Source organism: Lonchura striata, chromosome 9 (genome assembly GCF_050655825.1).
Source record: "Lonchura striata isolate lonStrDom1 chromosome 9, ASM5065582v1, whole genome shotgun sequence".
Taxonomy (NCBI): domain Eukaryota; kingdom Metazoa; phylum Chordata; class Aves; order Passeriformes; family Estrildidae; genus Lonchura; species Lonchura striata.
Window position 1 is genome coordinate 7,808,473 of NC_140711.1, and position 16,091 is coordinate 7,824,563.

General features: G+C 38.8%; 1 protein-coding gene across 7 annotated transcripts in view; it reads right to left on the minus strand.

Moving 5' to 3' along the window:
• STAG1 (STAG1 cohesin complex component) overlaps positions 1–16,091 on the minus strand; it is a 167,072-nt gene that overhangs the window by 117,215 nt on the left and 33,766 nt on the right. For 5 of the 7 annotated variants that reach the window (XM_085587016.1, XM_085587017.1, XM_085587015.1 and 2 more), the window contains 2 exons: positions 9,676–9,819; positions 2,718–2,822 (listed from right to left, as the gene is read on the minus strand). In XM_085587016.1, the coding sequence (XP_085443142.1) occupies positions 2,718–2,822; positions 9,676–9,704 (134 nt within the window). In that variant the 5' untranslated portion in view covers positions 9,705–9,819. The remainder of the gene's footprint in view (positions 1–2,717; positions 2,823–9,675; positions 9,820–16,091) is intronic. The other 2 variants (XM_021537159.3, XM_021537160.3) reach the window with 1 other exon arrangement.

The following is a 16,091-nucleotide window of genomic DNA, read 5'->3' on the forward strand; positions in this document are numbered from 1 at the left end:
AGTAAAGTCCCTTTCCAAAACAGGTCAGTATGTTTATGGCAGATGTGCCACTGTAGCCGTGATGGCCTAAGGACATCAGCAAATCTGCATTTGCAGGAAGAGATTAAATCTTATTAGATCATAATATTTAAGTTAGAAAAAAATCCCAGCCAGAGAAGTCAGAAGAGCGTTTGGGCTACCATTCTTCAGGTCTGTAACAGAAATTAAAATCATCTAAGCTAAATCTCAGTTAAGAAAAATATTTCTAAACTTAACTAAACCTTTTAATCTGTTTCACATCTGACAATAAAGGTAGATGATACCTGTGAAGGAAACAAACACCATGGTAGTGAGGAGTTGGTAGGGAAAATGTTAGAGCTGCACTTCCTGTAAGAACCAGGCAATTCTCCTGAGGGAAGTGGCTGGGCTGGCAACATGGTTTGATAAAGCAATACAATTACCAAGTCCCTGGCTTTTAACATAAAATAATGCTGTAAATTCAATTGCCTAGATTAGCCTTTCCAAGGTTTTTGCATCTATCCTCTAGTCATTAGAGTGGCTTTTTGCTTTTGGGACTTCTTCTTAAGAACCAAGGGAGAAATTTATCATGAAGTAAAATGGAATAGGCACCTAAGAGAGGTTGTGCAGTCTCCAGCCTTGGTAGTTTTCAAAATCAAAATGGAAAAGCCATGAGCAATGTGGTCTGATCCCAAAGCTGACTCTGCTCTGACTAGGAGGCTGCAATGAGTTCTGCTGAGTCCCATTCCATAAACAACCATATTGCTTTTCCTCTCTCAAACTCTTCCAGTCCGAATATATGCTTTCCTGAGATTTTGGGATGGAGGTCAAAAGGGAAAGAGAAAGTAGAACTGAGCAAAGTCTTCCAAATTTTGACAAACTACAATTTTATAAAGGATACTGTATTTGTTTCATTCTCTATTTTCTTCCTGTAAGTTTCAAGACTGGATTTGGGGTTTTCTGATCCTCTTAAGCATTAAGATGAAGCTTCCACAGAATTCCCCCGATAACCCTATGGTCTTACTCCTTAGCAGCAGCAGTTAGGTCACAGCCCCCATCAATTTGTGAATGAAGCAACGGCTGCTTCCTCTGCATGTTCATCGCTTGCAATCACACCTAATGAGCCTGAAGTTGTTCTAAGCAAAATGAACAATTCCTCCCCTAGAAACCTGATAGCAGGACAAGCTAATGTTCCCATAGGAGCTACTAATAAAGTGAAGCAGAGGCTCTTCGTAACATTCACCTTTCCCTTCCAGTGAGTATGTGCTGGGTACAAAACAACCCATGTGTTGCTATAACTTGAATTCATATATTGTGACAACATTCTGCGTTAGCAATCAGGTTGCACCAACCTGCCTTCTTTTTATTAGAGTTACAAAACCCCATAGATTTGCTAATGAAATATTCATAAGATAATTTTTCATTTTAGCCTTTGGTTACAAACTAAGTAAACAGATAAGCTGTTCTTTTCAAACACTTCTTTAAGGCTTGCTCTGAAGAGGCTTCATGTTCATGAGTAAATCCATTTATCTGATGAAGAATATATGCACCACAGGAAAGTGTTTGAGAGCTTTCAAAAAGGAAGACAGTGTGCCCAGAAAAGACCAGGATTTAAAATGCTGGCACCCTGACTGAGTCCAGAGACTGTGATGCAGATTGAAAATCCACAGTAAAGACGAATTTGCTCCAGCTTGGCCAGCATGCCTGAGAGAGTAACACATGGATCTATCCATTCTTACATCCTCACCAAGCCCATGGTTTGAGATAAGCCTTAGGACCAAAGCCCCCTGGGTCAAAAAAAAAAAATCTCTATCTACTAGTGCTATATAGATATATGGCACATTCATATTGTGAGTTTATTCACAGAGCAACACTGAGGTTGAATCAAACTCATTTATAACAAATACACAAGTTCCCACCAAGTCTTACTCCACACTGTGTACTTCAAGTGATACAGCCAAGGGAAAAAAGAACAAGAACAAAGATGGAGGACAACATGACATACAGAACTTTCCCTTTATTTTCCAATAAATTGTCTATTTTATAAAATAGATTAAAATAAAAGGGAAAGCCTCCCTAATACCCGTGTAATAGAGAACTGTTTCTGTATGTTCCTACTGACAAGCCAGCAGAGACAAAGACAACTGCATCACCTGCTGCACTATGCCAGGGGATATGTTGAAGCTGCCAGTCTGTAAACAGAATGCAGTGTATGTCAATCACATGACTTTTAAAGGTGTTAATAGATTTTCTCAGGAATCTAGTAAATATCATGCTGTAATTCTTCCACTCACATTAAGAGATTATCAGTAATAAAAGGATGGCTCAAATGTAATTTGTCACTTAAAGTCCATTACAACTTTCAGGAAGAAAATGGTTGTACTTACCAAGGTTATTCTCATATCTGGAAGAAAGTTGTAATGACAATAATAACAAATCTGTATTGTTCATGAAAGCAGCTAGCAAAATAAAAATTAATAGCTATTATGGCATAATTTTAATGTCCTTTTTTAAAGACTCCAAACATTGTTTGCACATCAATTTGATAAATATTTCATATGACAAGTCTTCATAAAGTCTGACACAGGATTCATTAAAAGCCTATTTATGTGACCACAACATGATCAGATGAAAGAGTCTGCAGTCAATTATAAATAGATGCATAACAAAACAAAAATAAATTAAAAAGATGCATAACAAAACCAAAATAAATTACACATACTGGAGGCCTGCCGGGTCGGCCCCTTTTTCTTTTTCCTTTGACTTCTGCTTCTTCAAGCTCACTGCCAGCATCTGAATGTGCAGTAGTTTCATTTGTAGAATCCCTAGGTGAGAAAAACATTATATAAACTCAAGTTATCTGAAATCAACTAGTAGTCTGTAACTGACCAATTAAATACTCAGTCCTAAGCCAGAAAACAAATAAACAACAAAAGACTTTAAAAGGTTTCTCCATTTATTCTGGAAACCAAGGAAATGAGCATTGCTAGCCCTGGCAAAAGGCATTCCCTTTTCATCAGCTGCAATGTCATTTTATTGACTGTGATTCTTTAAATTAATTTTCATTTGAAAACATGTGAACTTCAAAAGTGGCTATATTAACCAGCACATACTCAATACATCAATCCCACAATGTATTCACTACCAAGAACTTCCCTCTACTCTTTGTAGCTGCTTCTGAGCTGTTGTCAAGGCCCCAAGAGCAATGTGCAGTCCAATCCAGCTGTCTCATCACTAGCACAGTTACACAAGGTTCCACACAGCTCTCAGTCACACCCCAAGACAAGGGGTTTGGGCAGCTATTAATAAAGAGGATTCATGTTGACTGTGAGGCCCAAACCCAAAAACTCCCTTTGACCTGACAACATTTATAACTTTTGCAATTAGAAAAACATTTTCACTTGGAAATACAATGGAAAAGCTTTGACGTTGCTCAACTCCTGTTAGCAGAGAAGCCCAAATTATAATTTCTCATTTGTTGACATTTCAGATTTAAGTTCATGATAAGAAAAAAATAATTCACTAATTTTCACCACCCCTCCCAGTCAGAGGCACAGGTACTTCTCTGCCTTCCAAACAGACATGGCTGTTTGAAGAAATTCAGATTGTAGTTCATCTTTTGAGGCATTAGACCTTGCTCAAAGGCAGCTCACATGCAAAACCACATCTGTTACTGATGGGCTTTATTTTTACTGTGCAAGACCACCAGAGCAGATCTCTATAGATTTTCATTCACAACTAGTAACATTCTAGGGTATTCAAGGATGGGTCAAGTGTAGTTATAATCATAGACTTCTTTAAATCCAAATTCATTTCCTTGAAGTGAAAGGAGTTCAGCTGTTGTTCAACTTGACCAAGGGAAGGTGAAAACCAGACCTATTCCATAATTTATAAGAGCCTCAAACATCAACAGCAGCATTAGTAATCTGCTCTAGAGAAACTGAGACGCGCCAGCAAGCAAAGATCTACACAGATCTTCCACTTTGTCTGAGGGTTATTTTGTATTTTGCTTTATAGATCAGGAATACTTCACAAATTTGTTGTATCATCAAGAAAGCTATTTAATAATGCAGAAAGATATTATTGTATCAAAACTGGGAACGTTCTCATCCTCCTCTTTACTGAAATTACTGTATTGTCTAGGTCTGCTCTCACTCAAGTAATTCTGCAGAATAATGATGAATTTCTAATATTAAGATATTGTTTTCCAAGCTTTTTCTATTTGCAAGCACAAAACCACCAAGGGGTCCACAGAATCTATTACAAAAGCTAGAATGCAGAATATCTATTAATCACTTACTGAAAGTAACTTCAGCAGATTAGATACTCTATACACCCCAGAAAATCAGGCACCCTAGATGAAAAACCACTATTCAAGTGCATTTGAGTTCACAAATTACATGCTTGTAATGCAGTACCTCTACAAAATACTGAAAATGTAGGTTTTTTTGTGATACAGCTAAAAAGTAGCTTTTGCACTTCATAAAATACAAAATTTGAAAAACTTAGCACCAAGCTATGTATTTGGAAAAACACCCAAAAATTTTAAAAGCCTAAAACCAAATAAAAGATACCCCAAATAGAGTTCAAAATTGTTTGGTAGATTAGGGCTGCAGCAGAGAAATGTAATGCAGTAAATACAGCTGAAAACATGCTTATGCAGATGGGTGTATCCAGCCTTTACTCATATAGCTCATCACACTGCAAGTCAATTTAACAAAAATGCACACTGGCTACAATGGCAATTTTAAAAGAGTTTGAATATAGAAGTAAGGAACCCCATAAAAATATTTGCTCCCTTCTGTTGCTGGAGAGAAATTAAAACCATTCTGTACTGCTCTCTCTAAAAATAAAACCCCAAAGCTTTTCTCTCTGGTCTGCTCAGATCCTTACTGGAAAAGTTCCAGGCATGGTGTGTCTATCTAAACAATACCCTCATTCTGGAGGAAACACTGTGCTTTGCTAGCTTATAAACTTGCACCCCTAGGATCATCAGGATAAAGATTTCTCTCTATTAAAAACAGATTCAGCAATCCTCCTAGGCAAACATCTCAAACCCTCCCCTTGAAACACCAGAGCTATATAAATAAATTAAACTTTACTACTACTTCACATGCATCTACTCCACAGAGAATTTGAATTTCTGCTGATTTACAGTCTCAGTCCAGTCTAGCAAAACCTCCAGATACATTTGTCTGTTTAGTTCTGGAAGCTTCAAATCTTTCCAAACACTGCATATGGAAGGAACAGTTATTAACCACCTTCTATTCTTTGCCTTACACCAACTGTTGTCTGAAACCTGATTCTCTTATTAAACCTGATTCTCTTAGTATTCTTTTGGTAAAACTTTTCTGATTTGTTGGAAGCCTCTTTGGCCATTTCCCTTTTTGGGAAAAGCTCAATAAATTAGTACTAAGGGTAAGATTCACCTAATCTAAATTAGAGACATATGCAGTGCAGAAAATCTTAATGTACAAGATACCTCATGCTAAGGTCAGTGTCCAAAACTGATAAGACAGTTTCAGTCTTATAAATTTTGTTTTCTCTCCATTGATAGTAAGGTGATCAAGACAAGCAGCTTGAAGATAAATGGTTCAAATCATACAACCCTAACAACATGTGAAGAAGAAAGGAAACTTCTTTCCAGCAAAGGATATATGAAAGAAGAAGGGAAAACATCAAAAACTAGGTTCCCTTCAATCTTCACATTATTTGGAGTAGGGAGACAGGATCAAGGACAACCTCCAGTCTTTAGCTGGCTTCATATTAAAGTAAACATTTCAAGCAGCAAGGAATTCTGTTTTAATCATCCAACTCCTGCACACACAGGTCCTTCCAGCATGGCTGTGAGCCCTTTCAGTTTGGGAGGTAGTGCCTCTTGCTTCTGTCCCAGCCTTGCAGCTGCTCTGGGTACACATTCATGCCCCTTGTCCTTACTTCTGAACTCAGAGCAGCATCTCTGAACTGCCTGCAGCCCTGTCAGTTTGTAACACTCAGTGAGAGAAGCAGCTGGCCAGCATCCATCTCCCTCATTCCCTACACATGTCACAGAACTTCTAAGAAGTAATTTATCTGGTGGTAATTATCCACATCTTAATAGACCAGAATTATCCTATCCTCATTCCACATGTGTGTGACTAGGCACCTGAGGGGGAAACTTTGGCTTAGTCATAATTTATCCTTCCTGAAGCTGTTGTGAGGGAAGATAATCTGGGTCTAAGGAAACCTGCCTCATCTAAGGAGAGGTGGAAGTGCCTGAAGCTAAGCCTTTCCTCCCTTAAGACTCATTTGAAGTGACAGGGACCTAAGAGAATTTGACAGAGGTGGGAGGGGACCTACAACACTGGAGTGAGCAGAGCAAAGGAGGCAAGTGACACCCCCCTTTCTGGGCTCAGGTATACTCTGCTTTGCTTTCTGATTTCTGTGGTAACTAAAGCATCCTAGGAAAGTGGCAGCAACTCCAGGATCCCTTCTAAAAACTCCAGATATTATTACAGATTTATAATTACTAATCCTTTAACCTATCAGTGTGTTAATGAAGAATTACCATATTACTGGACTGCCCTTTACCATGTCATGCTTCTGAGAAACATGTTTCCACTAACACAGTAAATTTCACACCTCTCTAAAACAAATTAAAAGGAATTTACCTTTCTTCTCCTATTCCACATATTCCTAGCTATAGTGGTTATATACTATGCCCCTTAAAAAACATACCACTACCACAGCAAAAACCTGTGTTTACGTTTCAGGATTTGTTAAAAAAAGGAACCAAAACACTTCTATAAGCTTTTATAGCTGTTTCTGAGGGGCTTGACATTCTGGCAGAGATAAATTCAGTAATTGCTATCACCAGATTCAGCCTTGTGAAAAAAAAACATTCATGAAGAAAAATGGCTAAATGAAAAGGCTCATGAATCATGGATGAATCAGTTCTCACAGCTGATCTTCAAAAACCTAAGGAGAAAACATGAGTCATGTCACTGAGAGAAGATTCATACCTGTCCATCACACAGATCAAGTACACCAAATGTTTTCTCCAAACATCTAAAACACCAGTAAGTGAAATCCTGTCTTCATTGTGCTCTGAAGCCACTTCTATGAATCTAGAAAGGTTAAAGATTATCCTTTCACGTTCCCTCAACAAAGAAGAATTTAGGAGGGAATATATGATATGGTCCTAAGCAATGTATATTAACATATCAAATTGGCTTGAGGACTGTTTGTTCTAAGAAGGTAGCCAAAAAGATTACAAAACATTACAAAAAAATAGAAAATAAGCACAGGAATGGAAGATTATAATAATCCTTCAAATAATTCATTTAAGAGCTAGCAAGGAAACCTTGGTGTTCTGTGTGCAACTGGACCATGTCTTCCCAAATTCGTAAATGTGTGAAGCTAATACTCCCTAGCCCAAACACTGTTTCAGGTTTCCTCACCCTTAGCCAGCACTCTTCCTGATGACAGCCTGACTGGGACCTTCTGAATTAGAATTTATCACTTTCTTTCATACTTCATCCACACTGGCCAATGTTCTGAGACCTCAGGAGAGTCCCAAAACATTTATGTGCATATCATGCTAAGTTCTTTGAAAATGAAAGATGATCCCTTGCTCAAAAGCAATCAAAACTACATTTATTGTTGAGGATGACATCTCACCAACTCTTCATAGAGTAGCATTAAATGTTTCCCAACTTTGCCAGAAAAGAAAAAGCATTATTGTTTTCTTAAGCTCTTCAATTTGCTTAGTATCAGTGGCTCTAACTAAAGAATATGCTGCTATATTTAACATCCTTCAGGTTTTTGAGCTGGTGCATAAAGTTACCAAATCCATTTTTAACCTTAAAATCTGTGATATTCCATTCACTTTGTAAGTCCATCTGGGTTCTTGAAGCGGGAATGCAAATATCCCTTTCTGACCACCACAGATTCTCCTAGCTTTTTGTTCCTGGCATATTTCACAAACATTGCCTCACTTCTTGAATGTGGCAAATCTAGGAAATATGAACCAAGAAAATGTTCTTCCACAACTAATCCCTAAGCTAACAAGAACCCCCTCAGGCTGACACTCCCCCTCAGTGCTGCCCATCAAGGTCATCCCCAGCTTTAGCCTGTACTCATACACAACTACATTTCTTTAAAGAGATTTTAAAAACACAAGAGAAAATTGTAATGCAAAGCATGCCATTATTAAGGTCAGACAAATTTCTTTTTAATTGTCCAGCCATTCCATTTATTAAACAACTGGCCTTAAATCTTAGCTTGGAACGCCACCCAACCCTGATAAACTGGGGTTCCTTCACACCCTGAGGTAAAAAAAAAAAAAAAAATAGAAAACATTCCAAATAAAAATAAATTAACATTAGATAGTTACCAAACGTACCTGGCACAGGTGCCTGGCACTGGCAGGAGGGTGGTGACAGAGGGAGCTCTGTGAGGGAACAGTGCAGGGCTCTGTGAGGGCATGGTGGGGGATCCTGTGAGGTGTGAGGGCACGGTGGGGGATCCTGTGAGGTGTGAGGGCATGAAGAGCCCTGTGAGGGCATGGTGGGGGATCCTGTGAGGTGTGAGGGCACCAAGGGCCTGTGAGGGCACAGCAGGGGCCCTGTGAGGTGTGAGGGCACCAAGGGCCCTGTGAGGGCATGGTGGGGGATCCTGTGAGGTGTGAGGGCACCAAGGGACTGTGAGGGCATGGTGGGGGATCCTGTGAGGTGTGAGGGCATGGTGGGGGATCCTGTGAGGTGTGAGGGCACCAAGGGCCTGTGAGGGCACGGTGGGGGATCCTGTGAGGGGAGCCCATGCTGGAGCAGGCCGGGTGCCCACACTGGGGCATGAGGGGATAGGGTGGGATGAAAGGTTGAAGGTGAACTCAGGTAAGGGCAGGGGTAGAAGAAACACCTGGTAGGTTTTGTCTTTGCTTCTCACCATCATCCAAACCCTTTTTAATTAGCAATAAATTAATTTTCTCCAAGCCAAGTCCATTAGGTCTGTTTTGATTTCTCTGTCATTACCTCACCCCATGAACTTCCTCACTTTGTGTGCTTTCTCTGCTCTGTGAAGAGAAGAGCAGGTTGCAGTCTCTAAAATTCCTTCTTAATTGTACTTGATTTACTCTCCAGCTCCTCCTGTTATAGACTTTCACTCTGTTCTTCCCAGCAGCTCACTTTATCCGAGCACAGATATGTTCCCATGCGCATTAGCCACTACTATTTCCCAGCAGGACCAGAACATGTTCATGACACTTGCTATCTTCAACTGCAGCAGGCAAAAGCTTTTTGCACAATAAATTCAGCTCACTGTAAGAAAATACACAACTGGAATACACAACATGGTGTGAAAAAGTACACAACTGGAATACACAATACAGCCCATTATGACCAAAACCAATGCGTGCTGCTGAAATCTCACAACATTCTGAAGCATAAAAGTAGCAAAGACCTTGTTTTGCTTTCCACAGCAAAGTTAAGTCTCCATACATAGAAAGAAATACTTTTTAGATTAAGTGTTTTGCAGCTTTTTTACACAGTTTTTCAGCACATGAAAACACAGGAGGCCTGGAACAGTCACACTAACATGCACTTCTTTCAAGCTTGTGCCTTATCTTCACAATCACCTCTCTGTTTACTTCAACCTTTTTTAAAGCCAAGGTTTCAAATGTAGAGAGAAGCATATACTCACTGTAGTACTGGCAAATCTGAAGTAATCATTTTTGCAGCACTCTTGGAAGTAAGAGCTACATAGAAGTTCTTCTCAAAGTTATTCTAAGACAAAGACTTGGAAACCTTGGAAACCTCTTTCATGAAAGCAATGTCAAAGTCCAGTCTGTAAGAGAGAGAGAAAAAAATTTTAGATGTGACTCCAAAATAGTAATACATTGAATAAAACATGCTGTCAACAAAAAAGGACAATTTTGAAGTAGCACCACTATTAAACCACAAGAACTACAGAATGAATGACCCCAAAACAGCTTAATCATATTGCTGAATTCTGTTTTTACATTTCTGTTTAGGTAACTTCGTGCAATTAAATAAACATTTAAAAATAAATGTTCTGCATTACCTCCCATACTTGTTTACCACATATATAGGTGTTTAAATGGCACTACACCTATTCAATGAGACCCTCAGGCTCATAGCTTTGTGTGACTGAACTTCACAAAATAGTCAGAAGCTGTGCAAGGGTCTAACTGCAGCAGAATCTATTTTAACTTAATGAAACTGAAGTTGTAAGTTTAAATAATAAAATAGACTGCATCTGTGGTGTCACTACACCCACTAGTAACATTTCTCTAACCAAAAGACTAGCCAACGAGCTGACTAATGGCAGCAGATGTGACTTTACCATTAAATAATGGCACAATGTGACAGATTCAATAATCTTCACTGTAATAAAACACACAACTGCCATCCTAGTCTTCCAGGAAAAGCAAGTTCTGGAGAAACAAAGATTTGTTTCAGTCTCTCCTTTTACACGTCCTGGAGTAATATGAAGAGCTGCATGCAGCACTGCAGTTCAGCAATGGCAAGGAATACCAAGGACTCAACTGTGTGTTTTTGAAACATGGGATATGTTCAAACTCTTTTATTTACATACTTATTTCCTCTTGATGGGCATTTTTTTTCCTGTACACTAGTAGCTTTGCACAAGGCAGGAGGAAAATCCAGCCAGGAAGAGGTAATATACCAAACAGAGGAGCTAAATGAATGTGTACCCTTCTAAACAAATCAGTACAGCATAGAAAGTATAATTTCCATCTTAATACACACAACCCAGTGTTTATTTACCAACTGTGCAGAATGAACAGAGTTTTTTGCTTCTTCATATTACACTTCCAATTAGACTCACAGTTGCACACAACTAGTTCTTCCAGTACTTACTACTTTGTGCTACCAACAGTTGTACTTACAGTGCCTTATCATGAAATTTACATTTTTGTATACCATTTAATTAGCAAGCCATTTTGTTGCCAAACACATGTTAACAAACAAAGTCTGTTTGGAGCTAAAACCACCACTCAGCATTAATGGTTTAAAGGGGCCAATACACTAGGCTGGTGTAAAAGCTCTCCAGTTTCACTATGAGATAGGAGTTAATCTGAGTTCTCCTCAAACAAAAATGTCATATACACTATTTGTGCTATTTCCACAAACTTTTCTTCATTAAAGACACTGCCCATTGCTGTGTTTCAAAAGATGTAATTGCTCCTAACAGGGCAACAATATATCCAGTCCACAACATAAAGCAACCACTTCAGACACTGGTAAGAATTTATCATAAACAAACAAATAAAATCAAATAAAGTTGTGAGTTGACTTCCTATATGAAAAAATAAAGGCAATGTTCAGATCTCTGAAACGGAGAAGTTCACTACAACTGGAACAAGACTGAAGAAGGAAGGTTTTTTTTTACTCACAAAAACAGTCTCACATAAACACACATGCTTAGGCTAGCTGGATGTAAAATGAAACCTATCCATCTTGGACCTTCAGATTATCTAATTCTAGCAGGATTCATGGCAATCTTGCTTTCCAAAAAAGCTTTCTGAAGAAGTTCAAGGAAATTTATGTGTGCTCCAGGTGAGGAATTTTCCACAGACTTTTAAGGCTTCCTGCACAACTGCTATGTGGGATTTCTTTTCTTAATTTTCCTTTTTAACCTAATCACCCTTCCCAGCTGTTGGTTGTGCATACTCAGATGTAATTAGCAGCATTCAGCTGCTCTAGGGAAGTGCTCTCACACACACAGAAAAGGACACTTGCTCAGAGATACCTTATTTGAAAAGCAAAGTCCTGACTTGGAAGTATGGAGTGAAGGGTGTAAAGAGCCAGAAGCAGAACAGAAGACCAAGGCAGGTGGATCCATAGTGCTGGGACAGAAAACCTGACACCAGGGAACTGCAAGGGCCTGTGCTGCTTCATCCCTGTCCTTATGCTAAAAAGGAAACTGCTGCTAAAACAGGGCTGGAAAAAGCCACCCCTCTGTGGTAAAGTTCAGACTGGACCATCAAAAGACAACAGTTACCCTCCTACACTCTTGTATTAATACAGCCAGTGTATGACAAAATACAAGAACTGTTTGACAACTGTGGAAAATTCATTTATCCTTATGGACTACACAAATATGAACCTTCATGTTTTTTTGGTTTTAATAGAATAAATACCTATTTCTGAAATATTATTTTTCTTATAACCAGGAAAATCAAACTTTCCCTCTTTCTCTCCTTCCACCTGAGAACAAAGTCATCAATAAAAAACATCCTGAAAGCTTGAGACTATTTTCTCCAGGACTATTGCCTGGCCTGGAGAACAGAACAGGGGGAGGCATACTTCATACTTCAGCATTTGGAGTTAAATAAACACAAACAGTCCCTTAACATGCAGTCAACTGCTTATTTTACTTTAGCAAAAAAAGTCTGATGTTTTAATTCAACCCAAATTATAATGACCTTTGTACCTTTACAGCTTTGAACCTGCACCTCTGTATTTTAAGATTACATAAATATATGCTGGTCCAGTTAAAACTACCTATAGAGGAATATAAAGCAGGCAGTAGAAGATACCTTTTAGTTCAAAAATACAATGGAAAACAAGTAAATGTTTCCCTTTTTTTGCCTGTTTTCCAAGCATGCACAGTAATCAGGGCAGACATGACAACCATTATATAAAACTGCCTTTATAAAAAATGTATTTTCTAGTAGATTGTCTGGCTTATGATTGTTATTGAAGAAACACTATCTCATAATGAGCTCTGTTTTAAAAAGACAAGGATTTTACAACAATTAATCCAATACGTGCATTCCATCAATATTTCCTGTAGGTTTTACTAACACACAAAGCTACCCATATTTTTTGCAGTCCTTGGGTTGTTTGCCTCTCCAGAGCTGAAGTAATCAACCCATTTTAGCCAAAAAACAAACAAATTAAAAGATTGACAACATCCTGACATAGTCCATCCAAGCAATTCTCTGACAGCAACAAAACCAAATACAAGTTAAACTAACTTTAATGTAGACTAGGTACCTACATCTTATAAAGTTGAACCAAAACTTAAATAACAAAGAAAATCAACTACTTAATCTACAGTTACTACCTTATTAATTCAATTGCCTAGAAGACACCCAAAACAAAAAGGTAACAGGCATTAGGCTGACTTCTAATACAAAATCCTTTCCTTGTTGACCGAATCACCTTACCCTTCCCAAGTACAAAATATATTCAAACAACAGCTCAGACAAATGAAGCAATGTCTTCTACAATTAACTGGTCATGCCTTTACCCCCTTCCTTCATTTCCCATTTCCAATGACCCTGCTCTCTCCCTCAGTGCTCCCTGCTGGAGTACATGATGGTGTGTCACTCCTGCACAGCACCAGAAAACAAGACATGGAAAACTCTATTTTTTCATAGTTTAGAGACAAGATTCGTCCCCTCAATATTCTTGCCCAAAACTTGCATCTGACCACTAGGAAAAGGCATCAGCACAAACAACAATCCTGCACTGTACACCCAAGCAGAGCTTCCATCAACCAGGTGAGAGAGAAGAGAGGATCAGATGCAGGCAGATAAATTCTTATTTTCACTGCTTTATCCAATGTCTTGGGCACAACATGGAAACCCCTCCTGCCCAGCTACCCATCTGCAAAGTGGAAAAAGTATCTAGAAATTGCAAACATGAATTCTAAATCCAGCAGAAACAGAAAAATCAGCAGCAGCAGCGAACCTTGTAACAAATTTACCAAATGCCATGATGTGTTTGCATCACTCGGGAATTTTTGTTTGCTCTGCATTAAATATTCTATAAGCATAAGCTTTTTTTCTGATAAAGGTTTGGAACTTGAAACATATTAATTCATGTTGACCCAACAGTCATTTGATCGAAAGCCAAATTAGATCATCACTCCCAGCTCTGATTTTGAAAGGACATAGCACCATTTAAAGCCAAACAAAGCATAATGTTCATTCAGCCCATCTTTAAAATAATTTAATTGAAGTTCTGTGTACAATATATATTGCACTCTATCACATTCTAATGAGTACTTGAACCAAAATTGAAAGCCCAAGTGATAGAAAAATTATCACTGAGCAGTAGTGAGTTCCTCAGTACTTATGGTGCATAGCAAGCTCTCTATGTGGTCTGCAGCATTCCCATTCCAGTCAAACCATGACAGAAGGAGGAAATATCAGCATCAACTAGGCTAGCACAGCATGGCCATGCTTCACTTCCTGCACCCATCAAAATCATCCAGGATATATTATTAGTAGTACCCCACATCCCTCTCCAGTGTGCCTCTGCTGTTCTTGTTAGCCATTTCAGTACAACCAGCAGTGGCACGGCACTGTCAAGCCCAAAACCCTGGGAGAGCTGTTTGACACACAGATGCTTGTGCTGCTATTCAGAGGGACCTGGGCAGACTGGAGCACTGGGCACACAGGGATGATGTGAAGTTCAATAAAATGTACAGCCAAGAACCACACAGCAAAGACCTGTACACAAAAGTGGAGTATTTAGCAGATGCTAATTATCATTGACTTAAGTTTCTTTTGTCTTCCATTCTTTACAGGTATCACCAGACATTTTACCCATACCTGTGGGATCAAAAACTGCCTTGTGGCAACCACTAGCTGTCCATTTAAATTGCCTTCAATTGCAGTTGTCTCCTCAGTTGCACCAACACACAGAACTGACTCTACAGGCAAAACAGCTGTTGCTGCTTCCTCTCACCAAATGCTTTTAGCCTAGACAGGTCCTGCCCAGTCAGCCAGAAAAATCATCTGAAGTGTCACATCACAGCGCGCAAAATTATTCTGTGCTGCTCGACATTCCAAACACAAGACCTCACACTGAAAGGCTGCACAAATCCCTTCTTCCAGAGCTGGGAATAAAATAATCCTTACATGACAAAAACATCCGAGCCATAGCACCACACTTCTATACTTAGTTTTCTGTCTCTAAAAATGTGTGAGCTGCCAAAACCAATCAGTTTTTCTGTATCTTCTGCTACCATTTCCAGAAGGTAGCAGCTAATTCCTGTACTGTGCAGGTCTGTGCTAAGGCACCGACACCAAGATCACACAGGAAAGCTGATACAACCCTTTAACCATAGCTATAGTAGCATAATTAATTTAAATGTCATACATCACTCAGACAATTGTTTGATCTCTAGTGTTTAGTCCAATAGCTTTTAAATATATTCTCATATACTGCTTTATCCTAACACCTAGGATACTAATACTAAAAATACTAATCAATGCTTCATGGTAGCAATTGCCTATAGATCTGGCTTGCTCAAGAACAGAAATGTTATAATTTCAATTGGTAATTATAATTTTTTTTAAATAAGCATAAATTTTATGGACTGAGCATATGAAAACAAGCTTGCTTTCCCTTTGTTATTCTTACAGACTCTTCAGACATAAGTGCTCCTTCCTCTGTGGACACTCTCAAGAAATTTGACCTGATTTTATGCAGCACTGAGCATTCATAACTATTGCTGAGATCACCGGGGGCTACGGGCACTCCATCACTCATAGGGCAAATAATTATGGGCTGATTGCAGAAGACAGAGTTAAGGCACTGAGTTCTAATGTTAGTCCAATATCTGGATGATTAAGGTCTACATTAAAAACTTGCTCCTTCCCATCTGTCCATTAGGATAACAGCAGCTACCTATCAGCCTCAGGCCTACCTGCTCTGAACACAAAATACACAAAACAAAAAGGGCTCTACTAAGTTACTTTTGTCCTCAAACTGTGAGACTGAATAGATGGACCCTTGAAGCCTTCTGCTTCTCTGCACTTGTATTTCCAAAGCTTAGGAGTCTTGAGAAGATAAACTCAATTGTCTTTTTAAGATAATACATGAGTATTGAGAATCATAAAAAACCATCATGGAACAAGTTTTAAGTTGAGAGAGAATTTGCTTATTGCAGAAAATGAGGAGTCATCTTCCAAACAAAAGACTGAAAAATCAATAAAAACTTGCAAAAGACTGAATAATGAAAGGGACAGTATAAGAGTGAGTTAGCAAGATAATTTAAGTTATCAAGGTAGTTAAATGTTCCCCCCAAAAGGACAATTCTGATCAGCTGATGCTTAC